We start from the raw sequence: 19640 nt of genomic DNA, 5'->3' as shown, positions 1-19640 counted from the left end.
TCAACGTGGAAGTGTCAAGAAAACATTTGGATAGGTACAGACAAGGGAGCTCCTCTCTTGAAGGAGTTACATATCCGTTATTCCATGCTAGAAAAATGAGATGCAGTTAAAATTCTAGAACAATTAAAAGCCACAAAGTAAAGCTGTTGCTTCGGGCTCTGGGTTGTAGAAGCTCTGAAACCCTTTCTGTAAAACAATACTGTGCAAACTGTAAAATATTCATTTTCATATAAAGCCCATACACTATGATATACAAAACTGTTTAGTTGACAGGGAGGCTGGTGCTGGCTGCTTTGTGGGAAGAAGGCTGCAGAGTCAGCTGCTGCCCAAGGGCATAATTCTAGGGAGGTCCTGAGTTTCTTAGATGGGAGAGACCATCGTCTAAGAAACAATCATATAATCCCAACACGGCTCATATTGATGATTTTCTGCCAATTGTTAGTGTAACTAGGCGACTTCATTAACACATTACTTTAACTTAGAATGCAATAATGTGTTAAGCGAGCAGGACACAAAGTACTTTTGGAAAGTAATATTTCTTTCTGTACAATTGATTGTGAGATTTACAGTTAACCAACATTGTCCTCCCTGCAACTCTGAAGTTAACTTTCAGTAATATTCAAAAATTCTGAAGGAGGCAGCAACTGTGGTAATAAAAGGTTAAAGTGAACTGTTATATTAATTTTACTTCTGTGTCTATAAAACTGAGAAAAGAAGGTTTGTGTACAAATATCACAAAACAACATCAATCATTGAATAAATGTGGTTCTTCAATGCACACTTGAACAAGGAGAAAATTTTGTTGGTTTCAAATTCTGGCATGAATATATTAAAGCTGACAAAAAAAAAAAAAAAACCAAAAAAAAAAAAAAAAAAAAAAAAAAGGGCAAGCTACATCACTTCCTCATACAAAAATGTACAAAACATTAGCCTCTAACTAGATAAACATAATACTTGTCTTCACAGTTTGACATCGAGTAACTGTGTCTTGAAGTATCTTATTGGAGGGTGATTAAAAAAAAACAGCTTGTGACGCATCAGCCGTCTCAGGTAACTTCGGTCATGGAAGCAGAGTGATTCTGCAAACACAAGCAGATACAATCTTAGAGTTAGGTTGGCTGAAACATGCACACACTCGACTTTTTCCCTGAATATCCCTTGCTTTCTTGTCTCCTCAAGTTCACACAGGCTGTTCCTTCTCTTTATATGCTCTTCCAAGACCTCTCAAATTGTTACCTTTCCTGGTAAATCTTCCTTGACTTTTCAATTCAAATCAGATTTTAATCTAAATTTGTCCTTTATATATTTCTGCTCTATATTACACTTAACTATCCTTCCAGATGGACATTTAGGATCTCAAAGTAACTTTAGCTGTATCCCACGTCTTTCATAACGTAATGTTTTTAATAGGGAACAGTTCTAATTTTTGAAACATTTCCATGTTATCTATTCTTTGAGTCATGAGTTATATAGAAGTGAGTGAAACATTTTCAAATGTATAGTTTTAGTTTTTTGTTTATAGGTATCTTTGAAATATTTTTCTAGAGAATGTGGTCTGTGTGATATAGATTCTTTAAAATTTCTTGAGACTTGCTTTAGAGTCTTACATGTGGTCTGTTTTCATAATTTCATGTGTTTTTAGAAGGCTTATATATAATGCACATTAGATCAACTTTATTAATCATCAATGTCTTTACTATATTTTGTTTGCTTATTAATTAGAGAAATGTGTTAAAAAATCCTACTGTAATTGCAGCTTTTTACATTTCCCTTGTAATTCTATCAATTTTTGTTTATATGACTTCTTATATAATTCCTATCTCTTTTGTTTATATAATTTATATACATAGTTGGCCCTTGAACAACATGGGGTTGAACTATGTGGGTCCACTTATAAACAAATTTTTTCCAATATATACTATAAATGTATTTTCTTTTCCTTCATGATTTTCTTTATAACATTTTCTTTTCTTTAGCTTACTTTATTTTAAGAACATAGTATATAATACATATGACATACAAAATATGTGTTAATTGACTTTTATGTTATTGGTAAGGCTTCTGGTCTACAGTAGATTATTAGCAGTTACTTTTTCAGGGAGTAAAAAGTTATATATGGATTTTCAACTGTCTCTCTCTGTGTGTGTGGGTCAGCTCCCCAAATCCCTGTGTTGTTCAAGGGTCAACTGTACTATTTCCCCTTTTGCAGGCCCAAAGCTTTCTCTTTCACTTGAACTTAAATTTCCCAGTCCACGGAATTGACAAATACCTTGAGAAACTGTGGCTATAGCTCTAACTGATTACTACAGGTTTCCTGATTCCTGTTTGAGAGCTCAACTATAAATTTTAGCAACTGAGTATATTGTATTTTGCAAGGTACTTTTATCTGACGTATTTGTAAAAACCAAGGTTTGATGAATTTTTGTCATAATATGAAAAATAACTTCTCCTTTTATGGTTTTTTTTATAGTATGCTTTCTTTATGAAAGTTGCCTTTTTTGGTTAATACTTCAGTCATTTATGTTGATATGATTCCAATTAAGAGTAGAAGAAAAATAGAGTAATTCAGCATTCGAAGATAACTGAATGGGTGACTTTGGGCAGATTTCTTTAACTCTGTAAGTCTTTTTTTTAATTTGTAATATGAAATCTATGGTATCACTAGTTTTGCATGAAGGAGGCCATTAGAATTCATCTGGGGATATTTTCTTAAACATAATTTTTCACCCCAGAATTGCTGCATTAGAATTCCTGGAGTATCTGGATCTCAGCATAGATTGAATTGTGTGTGTGTGTGTGTGCATGTGTGCATGTGTGCTAAAGAAAAAAAATGTCTTCTTTCCCCCATCTGGAGATAACAGGAGACTTTATACTACACCCAGAGTGAGTTAACACAATTGTTTCTTCTCTCGTTTCTTTGTTAATATAAACTTTGTTTGAGAAGGAGACAAATTGCTCAATGCTAAACTTAACCGCTCCGGTGCACGTGGGCATGAACATGCAGACGTGGTTTGAGCGGTGTCTTTAGGTTCCTTATAACTCTATAGGCCCACAAAATAATGCTTTGGAAACCTAACCATTTTTGTTTTGTTTGTGTTCTGTCATCATTTACTTATTGGTTTCTCTTTAGTACTTGGGAAAGGTTTTAGAAACAATGTACCCCGTTTCCATCAACCCAACTAAGGGAAATCACAGAAGGCAAAATATTCAAATTTGAGTCGATGTTTTAGAGAGAAAAAAGAACATCCTAGCTCCGGGGGCTCCATGTGGCAAAGGGGAAAAAAGTCTCAGGAGGAAGAAAAGGAGGGTGACTGGGTATCTTTTCCATCCAGTCTTCTCCTTGAGGTATTCTGAATAGGGGGATGGATTTCATGGATGTGAATGTGCGGTCGGAAGAGAGGTTCGTATCTTCTCTCAGATCCCCCAAGGTCCTCTATCTCAGAAACGACAGAGAAACAGCTTCTAATAGAAACCGCACTGTTGGAGTTGCCCAGGGAAGCTCTTACCCACATGGGAAAACACAGGGCATACAGGGCGGGCACAAGTAGGTTTACAGTTGTTCATGTACAGTAATACAGTAATGAATAAGTAATAATGCAAGAATAAACTCTGTTTTGCATACTTAGAACCATAGACCTACTTGTGCTCCGCCCCACATTTATTTTGGAAGAGCTGTAGCTCAGTTCAAATTCACCCATCTGTGTAGCTCAGTTCAAACACAAACACACTATTTCCTACGGCATGTTTCCATTTTTAATGCTGAGAGTTGCAGATTTCATTCCCTTGAATGAAATGTAGGATCGTGTCATGTAACAAGCAGGGCATTTAGAAATAGATGGGCCTGTAGGTTTAATTCTGACTGGGTGACCTTGGGCATATTACTTAAAGTCTTTGTGCTTCACTTACTTCATCTATAAAATAGAATACTAATGCCAGTTGTAGGATTACTGTGAGATAGAATGTTTTGGCTTACAATAAACATCAATTTTCTTTTCTCGACCAACAAATAAAGGGTATGTTCTCCCAACTAACGATGTAGAAACATCTGACACTACAAGCAGGTGGGTGGTTACTTGAATCTTCCACAATCGGTATGGAAGGCATCACAGGAGAGGTAGCAACTCCCACCCAGCTTCCTGTAGCTTCATTTTGACTAGCCCACAGAAGTCCTATTCATAGTTTCTCATACATTTCTAATTTCCATGAAGGTTCAGATAGTAACTATAGTCTGATTTTAGGTTCTTGGTTTTGACTGGAGCGTCTAGTTCAGGTTTTGGTTCTAGCTTGCATCTGTCTATCCGTCAGATATTATTTCACACCTACTAAATGCCAGGAAATATGGAGAATAAGTGAGATATAGTTCAGATTTCCAAAGATCTCTAAGTCCGTAGGGGAGGCAGATAGAAGGGGACACTGTTGGCTTTAATTATGAGGGGCAATCACAGAGCAACCCTGAGATCCTCTAGTCCAAGCCTGGTATTCAGGAAAGGCCTCAAATTGTACCCAGATAAGGTGATCTACATGGACACAAAGATACATGAACAGATTTGAAAGAAGTTCCACCACTGCCTGTTGTGAAAAATAAATCAATATATTATTTAAAAGAATTTTTTTATCTATCTTGTGAATAGCAATTTCTGAAGCCCAGTTTGGCACTTCATATTTTCAATGCTAAGTGGAATGTCCCAAAATATGGCCTGGATGTCTCTTGGCCTGGTCAACTAACTATTCATAGTCCTAAGGGAGAAGAGAGAGGGAAAGCTGGAGAAGGCTTCGGAGGGTCATGGTTGAGCAATACTGGGAGGAAGGATGGGTGGAAACGGGGTGTCCTTAGACCAGGACGTTCGGGGCAAAGTAAACTGAAGTAAACAGCATTTACAAGGGCACAGAGACTGAGATGTTTGTGGAACTAAGCAAATATTTCAGTTTGCTTTTTAAACTGACCTTTACCTTTAGTTGCTTCACCTCATAAATAGAGGGAACCACTCTGATCTCACCAGGTACAGAAACATAATTAGGGAAGAAAAACTAGGAAAAGGCTCTTTCACCATTTCATTATAAGGTATTATTAGTTAAGCTAATTTGCCATTCCACCTGCATCAACAGGTTATATATAAGTAAACCAGGAATAAATTTTTCAGTACTTTATTTCTAATTAGAACAAGTCAAATACCATATTTTATCTCAATACAGGTTAAGGGAAAATAAACAAATAAAATACTTGGCACTGGACTTAATGGAGAGTCCTAAATATTTTTTCCAAGATGGAAAGAGCTTCATTGAGTTTTTTCTTCTGGTTTATTGATAAAACTAAATAGGATAGTTTCATTAGAGAGATGTCTAATAGCTAATAACATTTAAGTTAAAATAGTGAAACATATTTTTATACTATACTGATGTGAAGCACATGCTAATTCCAGGGGGAGGTGATCTGTTTTTCCCTTGCAGGATCTGTACAAATGGCTTAGTAAGAAAATGCCAAGTACAAACAAGATTTCGAGATAAACAGATTATTATGTAAAAGAAACATTTCAGCAGAACCCTGCTACCCACCCCCCCCGCCAAAGTGGCATGGTAACAAAAACCCTGTTTTATTATTAGCCATCCCCCCCGCCCCCCCGCCACCCACCGACGTGAACTGTCCATCCAGCTCTCTGACATGTTAGCTATCTGGTCTTGGACAAATAATTTAACTTCTTGATCTTCCGTATTCCTATCTTTAACCTGGAAATGGGAATTATGCTATCAGTTCAATAGGTTTTTGTTCAAATAAGAATATAGTTGGAAAGTACCTAGCAACTGTGCAAGGCAGAAGTGAGTGAGTAATGCCATCTGCCAAGGCCCCTTTTAGCCAGCAAGGCTTCTCCGTAGCTTTCCCTGTCTTCTCAAATAGAACAGATTTTTTTCTTCGCTTATATTCACACAGCAAATTTTGGACCTCTGATTCAGCGCGCCAGATTATGATAACTCACTTATGTCCCACCTTTCCTAATCATCTGTGAGTTCTTTGAGGGCAAGGACGGTGTGTCCCTGGCATGAAGCCAGGTACTGGTGTAAATAAGTGATCAGTAAGTGTTGTATTGAATTTTTGATGGTCATCAAAACAGATCCAAAAGGACACTTACCTCTCTTTTGTTAGTAACCTTTTAAACATGCTTCTAGTTTACATCTATCCCTAGATGTAACAAAACCTTTTCCCCCCAAAATTGTCCTAATTAGTAAATTCAGTTGACCTTCTATGTAATTGATACAGATTTCCTAACTGTGGAATTTAGACTGGAGGCCAAGGTGTCCTGAAGCAGCTGAGGTTTAAGTTAGACATTACTAAGAACTTCCAGAGGATTCATGATGGCCAAGCACCAGAATAAATCCAGGATAATTGAGGGGAGCTGTGAAGTTCTGGAGGGACTTCCTATCAGATTTTTACTGCTGCTGGTAGATGCAGTGATGTCCTGCTTTCAAGAAGATGAGTGGACCAGCTGACCTCTCCAGATAATAGGTCTGAACCTGTGGGTTTGGTTTGCCAAAACCACTTTACTATACCTGTGCACTTAAGGTTTCCAGAGGGCTTTCTATCCTTGGGAAAGCCATTAGGGGTACTCCACGGGGATCTTCGGGTTTGGGTTTGGAAGTAGATTCTTGTGTTCCTTTAAAGTTATGGACCACACACATTCCCTGCAGGATGAGGGGTAAAAACATTGGGTCAGACTACAGCCATCAATGCCTGGCCATCTCAGAGGGTGGCAGGCCTTTCCCCAAGAATGTCATTGCCACAGTGACATTTTTCCTTTGAGCCAGTGGGGAGGGACCATGGGAAGACCTGGGGCATGGTGTGGGGTGTCTGCTGAGCACATTCTAAGTGTTGAGGAAACATGTGTTTAATCACCAGATGGCCAGTGATCATCAATCCACCCACTGAGCCTGTTTCCTAACCTGCAAAATAAGAATCATGTAATACCGACCTCACAAATCTATAATGATTAAAAGACACGATGATTGCAAACACCTGATAATAGCACCTAACATGTATTGAGGGCCACTATGTGTCTGACGTTGTCTTCAGAGTTTTACCTTATTTCGTTTCATCTTCTCAACAGTCTTACAAGAAAGGTGGCATTACTATCTCTAACTTAGGTGGGGAGGCACAGAGAAGCTGAGTAACTTGCCCAAGGTCATAAAGAGGTTTAAACTTCATAGCTCATACTACTATAATATTTTGCCTCTTAACAAGTGCCGAATATACAGCAAATACCCAAGTCTTTAACTCCTGCCTAAGATGACCATCCTTAAATTATGTGACCACTCTTTGCTTGAGAGTACGTAACTCATTAGTGACACTTGAAAATTGCTTCTGTTAAAAACTTTCTTTTTAATTATTACCCATTTTTCTTTATTTCCTACTGAGGCCCCTTCATACCTCAGTCTTTTTTTTTTACCATCTTCTCTGCTTCGTTTGCCCTTGTCAAGTTTATCTGTTTCTTTCCATGCTCTCTCTTCCATTGTTCTGCATTTTTGCCTCTGTACCTGGTGCCTTTGAATCTTTCCTGTCATTCTTCAAACCCTGCAGGACAGTTACACAAACATTCTCTACTCTCCTCTATATCTGTTTAAACTTCTTCCACTCAGAAAGTGGGAGAAGTGAAAGGTGTTGAAGTTGAAGAGACTCTGGAGTTGAAAAGGCTCAGATTAGATTCATGGCTTACTGGTTGTGTGGCCATTGGGCAAGTTACTTATCTTTGAGCCTCACATTCCTCACCTATAAAATGAGGATAAAAATACAGTGTTAGCGCTGCCCTAGGGGCACCTGAGTTGGTGCCCATAAAGAGTAGGGTATGTAGTAATTGCTCAACTAACAATCTTCCCCTTTCCCCACACTTTCAACTTCACAGGAAACACAAAACAATATGAACATGTGCCGCAAGTACGCTCCTATTCTCTGACTCTCCTCTGTCTTTCTGTCTCCTCTCCAAGTCTCTGCTTTGGAATGCTTCCAGTCTCTTCTATGACAACCCCCCCCCGCCCCTGCCCCATTTCCCAGCTTACTGTGTGTACACCTGAGGTGTGTACCTGTGCACGTGCGGACACAGGGCGGTCTGTCTCCTGTCAGAGCAACTCAATAGCAGGTCTGGGTCTGACATAAAGATCATTTGTGGAAAACAAATTTTGACATTTGCTGTCCATTGGGAAGTCAATAATAGACCAAATAGTAACCGAGAGGTAGGAGCAGTCACTCTGAGAGGAAACAAGTTTAACGGTAAAGCAGAATTTGGATACGGGCCTTAGCAAACACAAAGGATTTTATAGATTTCATCATGTAGAGGCCCCATGAAATCTCTTGGGACAGTCAGCACTGCTCTTCTTTCTAGCTGGGGCGGGCTGGCTCCAGGGCTGAGGGACAGCCAAACTGTCTGGCTTTCCTTCTGAGCCCTCTCATTTATGTGCTTTTGACGTCTCTTTGAAAACCTTCTCTTCTCTGATGCCACATTTAGTCTTTCCCTCTTTAAAAAAAAATAGCAGCCTCAGGCGAATATGGCTATAAGATATGCTCAGGCTCAGCCTCAGCACCACTTCCCCTGCAGCTTCACGCAGAGGATTTGCATTTAAGTCCAGCTTTCACCACAGAAGAAAAACCTAGATTCATTAAAAATAATTTTGAGTTAGAATGTCATTTTCCGATCAGTCTTCTGAATGAATGCGAGCATTTGTTCCGTGTATCTTAGCAGGTAAGAGACACTGGGAAGCTCTGCATTTGTGGCTGGGAGAGGTATGGGTGTATTTGGTACGTTCTGGAGGACAAGGAGGAGCTGGCTCAGAGGACTGTGAAAGCCTTCTATGTGAGATGCCAGGCTTCGTGAGTGCTTTGGACCAGAAAGGGCAGAATGGGAGGAGGGGTATCGAGACTGTGATGGCTTCAGTATCAGAGGGGAAGCTGGCTAAACACTGTTAGGGATTCATTTCATGTGCAACATGTGAATCACCAGCCCTGGTGATTTACTGCAAATCCTTTTGGGCTTCTTCTAAATCCTTGAAGATTATTAAAAAACCTGCATTTCTATGGTTTGCCCATGTAATGGAATACTATACAGCAAGAAAAAGGAATAAATTGGTGCTACATGCTATAATGTGAATGAACCACAAAATAATTATGCTCAGTGAAAGCTGCCAGAATAAAAGAATACATACTCTATGATTCCATTTGTATGAAATCTTAGAAAAGACAAATTAATATAGAGTAATGAAAAGAAGATCAGTAGTGGCTTGGGAATGAGGGAGAGGGGAGGATGGGAAAGAAGGATGTACCTGTATGTCAAAATTGATCAAATTGTACACTTTATGTGCCATTTGTTATATGCCTTTCATACCTCAACCAAACTGTAAAAAAAGACAAAAACAATAAAATTAACCCCTTCTTTTTCAATTCAAGATTTCCTAGTAGAGCAGGTACACAGGCCCCCTGTATCTGAGAAACTAAAATATCATCAGGAATGTAAAGATATGGAGAAAACTGTGTTAACCATGAGTCCATGAATATTACTATATGTGGTTGAGAAGCCACTTGTAGCAGAAATGAGATACCTGAGAGGCATGTTCAGATAATAACAGAGGCCATCTAAAAAAAGTCTGCATGTGGCTAGCTGAGAGTTTTTGTGTTTCTGAGTGAGATATGCCAGCCTAGGCCAGAGCTCAGTTTCCTGGGATGCTGGAGAAGGGGCTGCCTGCTTGCACCAGTGGTCTTTGTTCTCTATCCTTCCCCCAGGCAACACTTAGCTTCCGCTCCCAAAACATCCTGAACAAGTAATTTAAAACACTGGTTTGAAGCTATGCCCAATTACTAGCCTGCCCAGCCCCAGTCCCAAACACAGTGTTGAAGAAAGTGGAGTAAGCTATTCTTCCCGGGCATTCCTCTCCTTGATCTCCAGAAGAAACATGCAATCATATTTTCTGAAAGAAAGGGTGCTTTAGAAGTCAGTCTTGCAGCAAAAGGATGCATACTACTTGGAGAATAATTACAACTCACAAGACTGGGGCCAGACAAACATGGGCTTAGACTGTAACGTCTGGGCACCTGACTCACTATGGTCTAGGGCAGCCTTTCAGAGGGCACGAGAGGGTAAAGGGTAGGGGGAGGGAAGCTGACCTACCAGAAACAGGGCTACAGCAGTGCCCAGGATGAAGCCTGCAATCACATCGGAGCAGTGGTTCCTGTACTCAGAGACCCGGTTGAGGCCTGTCAGGAAGGCCATGCAGAGGGTCCCGAGGCACAGCACTGGCTTGGCCAGTCGACTGCTCTTCGTCTTGATTGTGCTTGTGATGTACATCTGAAAGAGGACAGAGACTGAGGGGTGACCGGGTGGCCTCCTCACACAGCGCAGACCTATGCGTGCACGCACACACACTAGCGTAAAAGAACAGGCTGTGCCAAAGCAGCCACATCAACTAGGTGAACAACTTCCCTCAGCTACTCAGTAAAGAATTTGGGTAGATAAGTGCAGCAAGAACAATGGATAGATGTCCATTAATCATGGTGCTTTGTATTCTAGGGAACATGTGAACAGAAATTATGGTGACATGCAGAATGACCGCATAACAATAATCAGATTCAGAAGATGCCGTTTTCACTCAACAAATTAAAGCACCATGTTGGGTATTAAGGAACCCATGTAATACGGTGCTCAGGTACCAAATAAACCTTCTACGAGAATGAAGTTTATGGAGAAGACCAGGTAGGTGAGAGGCTGTATGCTTTACTTTTTGCATCCCCCCCATGCTTCTAGCTGATTCTTCACACTTCTAAGCAATGAAACAAAAGCATTTACTGATGAGCTGAGTGACTGAATTAGAACTTGCCAACCAGTGTGTCACATCAATTTCAGTTGTGCTGGGAAATTGATTTCCACATTCCTTGGGACAACTGTGATCAGCCCTATCTATTCATTTACTCCAGTGTATTTTAAAATATTAATTTTTTAAAACTTGTGTCATGACATACAAAAGATTGGGAAGACCTGAACTAAGTAAAGAATGATTCAAGTTATGACACCTGAAAATTTTGGAAGCCTAAATTTATGTAGGCTGTTCTTCTTAAAATTTTTTATTTTCCAATTACAGTTGACATTCAGTATTATTTTATATTAGTTTCAAGTATAATATGTAGGTTGTTCTTATTTCATTGTGAGAAGCTGGGTCAAGTTTCATAGGCTCAGCCATCAAATGTGTCTCTGGTGGCCTAGTTAGGAAGATGTGTTTGTTTCAGGTTGTTGGCATCCGTCCGTCTCGAGAGACGATGGTGTAGCTTCTACTGAAGCTACAGAGCCTGGGCAGGGTGATATGGAGGGTCTGCTGTTGCCCATGCAGCAGACCCCCCCTCTCTTCGCAGCTGAAGGATCCAAGGGAAAGACGGAGTCAATACAGCTTGGCTTCAGGTGCGCCGCAGGAGTTGCCGGTGTTGACTACAACGTCAAACCGCCTTAGGGACTCCGGCTCCGGATTTTCTGTCGGGGTTTACTCCCTTAGCCTTTCCCCTGAAGAGGTATGCCGCAAGGCAGCGGAGGTTTTTTGGAGTCAGAGTTTTCCTTCTCTGTTTGTTTCAGGTAAGTAGACACTTTTTGTGAGATCACCTTTGGTAATGGTCACAAGGAACCAGTAGAGGGCATTATTGATTCATCATGTCTTTAATAAAAGCAACAAATGAGTTTCCAGCCCTGAAAAATAGTATGCTGATACTTAAATTACGTCTGTAGTGTGTTTGTGTGGCCTGAGCACATACAAGTTCAAATAGACGCATTTTACAATATTACAATGGAAACTGTTAATTTCCTAGAGTGATGCTTCCACACTGGTGCGCATACAGAACAATGGGACTCTCTTTATTATTATATGTAGCTGATGCCCTAGAAAAATGGGTAGATAAGAGTTACATCAATCAGAGCATATCATTACAGCATTCTGAGGCTGTGTAACAGGTGTTATGTAATATTTACATTAGGTATATTTAAATTTCACTGTTTTATGCTTCTTTATTGTTTTTTAAATGTAACCTTTATAAATCTTTCCAATTAAATTACAAACTATTAAGAGCATGAGGCCTGCTGTTAATTAGTATTCTTCACAGTAATAATTAGTACTCAGGCAATATTAGCTGAGTAATTTCTGAAAGCACTTCACACATAATAGGGGCTCAGAAATGTTTGCAGAAATGGAATCTTGTATCAGGGTTTATCTGATGATTGTGAGGCATGATTTGAATTGGTTTATATCTGAATCCTTGAAAATGTGATCTATTCTGGGTGAGCTGACTACTTACTTCTTTCTCCCCCAAATAAATTTATATCTTACTTGATGAGAATAGTTTCTTATGACAGATTTAATTTTATAATGGTGTTGTAAAATTAATTTCACAGAGCAATGACTTGAGTCTGATAAAAATATAGAAAAAGGTGCAAAAGAACATTGCTTCACATAACTTAGGTTCCAGATAATTTAAAGCAAATAAATATTTTGAAAATTAAAAAATATGCTGAATGTCTGACAGGACTTTCTTTGTTTTTTTTTTTTTTTTTTTTTTAATAATGCCTGGCATGGATTACTTTATTTCATTTTGTTTTATTTTAGTAAAGTGAAGAAGCCTCACTGAGCTCAATGAGCTATTTGTATATTGAGGATTCTGTATTATTTATGTTCGTGTTTCCTTAACGTGGGAGCAGCTGAAATAACTTTTATCATGTATTCATTAAAGAGAAGCTCTAAAAGGAATAACTAGGAAGACTCCTTTTGGATAATTGTCGGTTGACAAATTGGTCCTGTGGATGTGATCTTGTAAATGGGACACAGAGGAACCTTTGTTTTAAAGAGAGCTATTTAGCAATTTATTTTAGAGTCTACTAAAGAGACCAGACTGGGAGTTAGCCACCTCTTTTCTGCCCTGAATCTATGTAATTCAGAGTAATTGCAGGAACATTCTCCGTCAGAGGCAGACTCTCAGGGGAGGGGGATGGGAACATGCTCTCCTGGGGGTGGGGGGCGTGCTCGGAATCTCTTGGAAGAATGCGTAGTTTGACAGGGGTCTTTCCTCTGTCTTCTCCTTCCTTCACCTTTCATTGAGAATCACTATATGTATCATACCCAATATAAAACAAGTTGCAGTAAGGAAGTGATGTTTCCCATCAATAGCTCTGCTTCCATGGTAGCTGCATAATACCCAGCCTCCGAGCTGATCCCTAACTCTGTTCTATGCAAGTGAAGGGACCGAAGTCTTCCACCCTGAAGCTGCTTTTTTGGGATATTGATTTTAAGCTGTTTATTAAGAAACAGGACTCAGAAAGACTATTTGGAACCTACCTGCTTTCCTGCCCAAGAGATTCAGACAGAGAAACCTGCTTCAGGAAGGAGAATTTAGGATGCTTCCTTGGCCTATTTGAATTAAGTATGGTAAACAGAGGGCTTCAGGCAGAAGTCTGTTAACTAGATACACCCTGTGTCCTCATGTTTCTGAGTTGGCTAGCAAGGATTTTTCCTGCCACGTGTGTTCTGCTTTTCTTCGACTACCTATAGGTCACCCATTCTCTCTCTCTTTTTTAAAAAAAAATTAATTTGAGAGAGAGAGAGAGAGAGGAGAGAGATCTGTTGCTCGATTCATTCATGCATTCATTCGATTCCTGCATGTACCCTGACTGAGATTGAACCCACAACCTTGGTGCATCTGAATGATGCTTCAACCAACTGAGCTATGCGGCCAGGGCCTCACCCATTCTCACTTCTGAAATCTGATACCCTGTTCCCCACTTTTCTCCTTTGTCCAAAAATGTCTTATGTACCCAATGTTGCTTCGTTGTTTTTGGAATTTTCGTGGAATTATCATGCCTATGTGAATCCTCCATGTGCATATATTAAACTTTGATTTTTCTCTTGTTAATCTGCCTCTGTTAACTCGATAATTAGCCCAGCTAGAAGAATTTAGAAGGTGGGAGGAAAAGTATTAATGTTTCTTTCAGCCCCCGCAGAAGCACAGGTCAGAGAAAGGTGCCATAAGATCATTTGCCAAATGGATGCAATTAAGGAGTAGAAAAATAAGGGAGATACCATCGTTCTTCTTTTATTTTAAGATGCGGGTTGCACTTCATGTTTTCTCTGTGATAAGAGCAAAAAATTTAGAGAACATTATACTTCTGTGGGGGCAGTCAAAGCCTCTGTGACCTGGGGAATGGTGAGAAGTGAAGTTTTGGGTATTGGGGTCTTGTAGGATCACCCATCTGTGCTGGCAAAGTGATGGAGAAGTGTCAGGGGGAGCCCAGGAAAGCCTCGTCTTTACCCCGGGTGTGTGCATTGCAGGGCAGCCGTTCATCCAAGGCCCACACCTGCAAATTTGTGGGCAGCTGTGAGGAATGTGTACTGTTCTGGAACCAGCCAACACTTTGGCAGAGAGTGCTGTTCTGGGCAGAGAGAGAATCCCAGACATGGAACCAGAAGCCTGGCTACTACCTCCCACTACGGGTTCTTCGCTATTCTTGAGTTTCAGTTTCTGCATCAGTGAAACGGGAAGAGCTGACTAAGTGATTGCCAACATTGTCTACAGAACTAGCATTCTCTGGCAGGTCAGGATGTTACACTGAGATGTGGGAGGTGGGGCAACAGCATGGCATTACATTGGGGAATCATGCTGCAACAAGACTTTAAACATCACTACAAGTGACAGTGATGAAAGAATGGGCATGAAGAGGGCAGAAAGATACGACCCTGCTAGAGCTCAACTGGGGAGAGACGGCAAGACGCACGTACTCACCGTGGCGTATAAGGCGGAGTAAACGCTGAGAGCAGCGTGTTTGGAGGGAAAGGATCTCCGAGCCTTTCTGATCACTTCCAGGTCCCCAGTACAAATGTTTCCATTGTTGATGAACTGGTGGTGGGCTCGGCAGTCTGTACTGGTGTAGTTTGGCTTGCACACCGTCAAGAAGTACGGTGTTAGGTGCCCAGTGACGACTTGTCCGGCGTTTACAAAAATGTCAGTAGCAAAAAGCCCAAATGCAAATACCCCTAGAAGGAGATTTAAAATAATTAGAAATGGTGACACACCCTGCTGATCGGTTTTGTTCCTGAGAGGAAACAGCAGCCAAGTCCAGGATGACCTATCAAAGGGTCCTTCCCAGAGTCAAATTGTCCCCTCACCTTCATCTTTTTAGGAAGTGGCACCCACTTCTCAAAATTCTCCTTCTTGTACATTGATGCAGACATTGTGCTGTTAGCACTGTATTGTTTTGTATAAGTAAGAACAGCATGTTTGAATGAAAAGAACTTTTAAATTTTGGAGTCACAGAGAACTGGGCTCCAGTACCACCTTTGGTGACTCACTGACAGAATGTTATCTGTTGTCTCCGAACATTGGTGCCCTCAGTTACAAAATGATTGTGGGGACTGATTCCTCTGAAAGCAGTTGGAAGGATGAGCCAAGATAGGTGCAAAAGACCCATGAATGCTGCCCAGCTCTGAGTGGTTACTAACATCAGTTCTCCTTCTATAGAAAACAGCTTCTTCCTGGTGCTGTTTGGAAACGCAAATTATCCTGGCAGGAGTTATCTATCACACCGTGGCAGGTGAGAGGGAACGAGGTTAGGGAGTTGTCCTTAAAAGAGAGAAAAAAAGATCATTCTAGAAATTTTGATTGAATTGGATGTTTCATTTGACGTTGGAAAGAGAAAATGAGAAGAAATAAAGAATGTTAAAATGAATGTTGTTTGACTGTATGAGTTTGCCATTGTTGCTGTAACAAATTACTATAAACGAGTGACTTAGGACAACACAAATTTATCCTCTCATAGTTCTGAAGGTCAGAAATATAAAATAGGTGCTACTGGACTAATATCAAAATGTAGGCAGGGCTGTACTCCTTCTGGAAACTCCAGGGTAGAATTCATTCCTAGCCTTTTCCAGCTTCTAGAAGATGCCTCATTCCTTCCTTGTGACCCCCTTTCAGCAACCATATCATTATGACCTTGGCTTCCATTGTCATATCTCCTTCTCTGAGTCTTGCTTCCCTCTTATGAAGACCCTTTGATTTTACTGGGTCCACCTGGAATAAGTCAGGACACTATCTTCACCTCAAGATCCTTAATTTAACCACACCTGTAAATTCCCTCTTATCATATAAGGCACCATATCCCCAGTTCCCAGGGATTAGATACAGACATTTTGGGAGAGGAGGGCATTATTCTTCCTACCACGCTGATCGCTGTTTGGCTGAGCATCCTATGGGTAGGCTTTATTTCCTGGATTCTACCTGTTCTCTGGCAAATTCCACAGGATTCACCTCACTATGCTGGAACTTGGATAGGCAGATTTCCTTACAAGAAGCTTCACTGTGCAAAGCCTAGACCGTATATCTAGAGATTAGCTGTTAAATATATCAAATATATCAAGAGAGGTTATGCGGAAGCCAAGGTATGTACAAGTCTTCTGAAGGGATAAAGCTGACTTTTCAAATGCAGCTCAATTATGGGAGAAGTTGGCAAGTATGAGAGGCAGCGTTACCCTTGTAAATGTCAAGGGCCTGCTATAGTTTCAATTAAATTTCTACCCAATTTTGACTCCCATATTCAATGTCCTGAATCTGCAAATTGTGCTGATATCAGCACTCAAAAGTTAATCCATTATAGCAGAGGTGGAGACCAGTTTGGCTGAAAACTTCATCCCATTTTCATTTTGATCTGTATTGATTGCTATAATTTTCTTTTCTGTGGTTTTGCCAGGATGTGCTTTATCACGATGAGAACTGGCTCTTTCCATAACTGCAGCCAGCTCACTCTCGCAGGGTCTGACCTCCGAGAGTAGGCATTCATTGATCATTTGTGACAGTTTTCACCCCCACATTCTGGAAGTCTGAATGGTTAGACATTATTTTTACATCTTCAAGCAAGATTCTCAAAGAGCAGGTCTCTGGCTTTCTCGAGGGGGCGATAAGTCTGTCTAGACATTGTTTTCCAGGAAACGAGGGTAATTTATGATTTGAAAAGGGAAAAGTGACAGCATTTTTCTCTGGCATTTTATTTGTCAGAAGTGCTTCCAATTAGGGCGGGTTTGGTCTTTCTGAGACAGAGGATTTCTAGGCTCCTTGGCTCGGTGTCTGAAGTGTCAGCTCTGTGGCCACCGTGATTTTGTGACAGGCAATTCTCTTGGCTGTCGTGTGATAACATTGCTGAAAAGTTGCTTTCCCCTCTTCTCTTCCTCCCCTGGGTTGTCTACTTGTGATGGCTTAACAAGCATCTCCTTTCCAAACAGTTCTTTCTGGCGCATTTGACGTGGCTTCAGAAGGGCGCCGCAGCAGCCCAGGGAACCCAGCCGGCCTGGCAGAGGCCGTGCCAACAAAGGGCCGGGGAACCCGCAGTGCTGCTGATTCACAAATAACGTCAGATCACACAGGGCTTTTGTAAGAAGCTCCAGCCGTGCCTGTGACTTAACCCTGAGCTCCTGTGTGTATTTTATATAAGCCTTGGAAGCTAAAAATAGCTACTTCGGTCCTCAGGGTCAGGTGGAACAAACACCTTTCATGGTCTCCTAGATTGCAAGGTATGATTTGAAGGGGATGTTATAAAAATGTCTAGGTGTCTAAAATCCTTGAAGTGAGATACCTATTTTGCAAATTTTTAACGTATTTTTTTTCATTCCCGTAACAAGCCTTCCTCTTTGTGGGTTCTACTTAAGTTATGGCTTGGCTCCAAAGCTGTTCCTTGCTTCAGGGGAGCTGGTTGTGTTTCTGAATGGATTTACAGCAGACACAAAAGTCTCAAAGTAGAGTGCTTTTGATTTTCCAGAGCTATGTCCTCCAGACACTCAATTGTTGCTTTGTTTGTTTGGAATTCCGAAAAGGCTTGGCTGGGATGACCAAGAGCCATGGTCTGGAGGACAGAGTTTTACTCAAGGAACACTCAAGTGTCCCCCATAATGATGGGAGAAAACCTAGGAGAGAATTCCTTTCTGTTGTACTGTCTGACCCCTGATTCAGAGATCTGGGCTGTAGACTGCTGAGAGACTAAGGCTGCTGTCACTCCACTGGATGAGGTCTGCTCTTTGAGTTTCCCTGAAACTGTCTGCTCCTCCCTCCTTCTTCCAAGTGTATTTAGAGACACACTCCTGTAGCACAACGAGGCAGGAAGAGCTGGGGCACAGGCATTGACTGGCATCTTGCCTCTGAGAGGAACAGCCCCGCATGACCTGGAGAGCAGTGCATGCTGGGCGCAGCAGCTTTGTGCGCACTTTGCAGGTTGGGGAGACAGGGAGATGATTGTAGAGTCTGGGGGTTGGATTTGGTGCTCTGCACACTGATCGGTCCCAAGTTTAAGCTCTGAAGGGTGGGGCAAGAGCAAGTCACACTTCTCTCCGTTGATGAACACTGAATGTGTATAGATTTGCCCCACTGAAGAGTGAATAGGGAGAGTTGCCAGAGGCAGGGAGGTGGCGGGTAGGCAAAATGAGTGAAGGGAGTCAAAAGGTACAAAGTTCCAGCTATAAAAGAAATCGTTCATGGGCTGTAATAGGTAGCATGGTGACTATATTTGATAAGACCGAAGTGCATATTTGAAACTCTCTGAGAACAGATCTTAAATTTTCATCGCAAGAAAATAAAGTTCTGTAACTATGCATGGTGACAGATGTTACCTAGGCTTACTGTGGTGATCATTATGAAATAAATATATACAACTACTGAATCATTATGTTGTATGACTGGAACCAGTACAGTGTTATAGGTGAATTATACCTCAAGTAAAAAATAGTGAATAGGGAGAAATAACCTCATATTACATGTGGTCTTAGAAGATATACTCCTATTTTAGACTAGCATGGTACTATTATACATTTTTTGTACCCCTTATCCCACTGGGAATTTTATATTTGTATGATCATTCAATACTGTCCATCTCTCATTTTAGAATAGTAGTATATACAAGTTCTATAAGAGCCGAGTGTATTCTAAGCACCGATTATCAAACCTGGCACACAGTAAACATTTAATATATATTTGTGGAATCAGAGGGTAAATTGCTGAAGAAACTTCAGGAAAGATTAACAGGAAAAGAGGATAAATGAGCAAAAAAAAACTTGTTTACATTTTTTAAAGCTTATTGGTGTCTCACATCCCTGATTCTATTGAACATATGGTTGACATCAAACCATTTAGCATGGAAGTTGTAGGGAGTATGTCTTTTTTAAATAAACTTCACAAAATCTAACACCGTGCACCTAGGAAAAAAGAGAATAATTGAGGACTTCCGGCCAAGATGGAGGCTTAGACGGACACGCTAGGTCTCCCTCTACAACTATAGAGGAATACAACTACTTCAAAACAAAGGATAACTAGAAATTCCAGAAAATAAAACTACACGGAAGTCCAACATATGAAGTTATAAACCAGCGGTGCCATTTGGGCAGGTAAGAGTTAAAGAGGGCAGTGCTGTTTGCGGTCGCACCCGGAGCGGCGGGCGGCGAGGAATCCCGGCTGCGCAAGCCCCTGGCGGTGCGCAACCCGGCGAGGAATCCCGGCGGCCAAGCCCCTGGCGGTGCGCGACTCCAGAGCTGGGGAGAGCAGCCGCCGCATCGCCTTGAACAGTGAGGCCCAGGGGGGCGGGAGGACGGGTCCCGGTCTCCTAGCTGAA

General features: G+C 41.0%; 1 protein-coding gene across 2 annotated transcripts in view; it reads right to left on the bottom strand.

Moving 5' to 3' along the window:
• Positions 1-890: 890 nt before the first annotated feature.
• Positions 891-19640, bottom strand: part of PLPPR1 (phospholipid phosphatase related 1) — a 237618-nt gene continuing 218868 nt past the window's right edge. Inside the window, exons 5-8 of one of the 2 annotated variants that reach the window (XM_090275931.1) lie at positions 14780-15030; positions 10143-10319; positions 6544-6675; positions 891-1079 (exon numbers count right to left, since the gene is read on the bottom strand). In XM_090275931.1, coding sequence (XP_090132057.1) covers positions 1047-1079; positions 6544-6675; positions 10143-10319; positions 14780-15030 — 593 coding nt within the window. In that variant the 3' untranslated portion in view covers positions 891-1046. The remainder of the gene's footprint in view (positions 1080-6543; positions 6676-10142; positions 10320-14779; positions 15031-19640) is intronic. The other variant, XM_090275932.1, reaches the window with a different exon arrangement.

Source organism: Furipterus horrens, unplaced genomic scaffold (genome assembly GCF_987537825.1).
Source record: "Furipterus horrens unplaced genomic scaffold, mFurHor1.1.pri manual_scaffold_4, whole genome shotgun sequence".
NCBI lineage: Eukaryota > Metazoa > Chordata > Mammalia > Chiroptera > Furipteridae > Furipterus > Furipterus horrens.
Note: the sequence above shows the minus strand (reverse complement) of the source record. Positions and strands in the feature narration are given on the sequence as shown.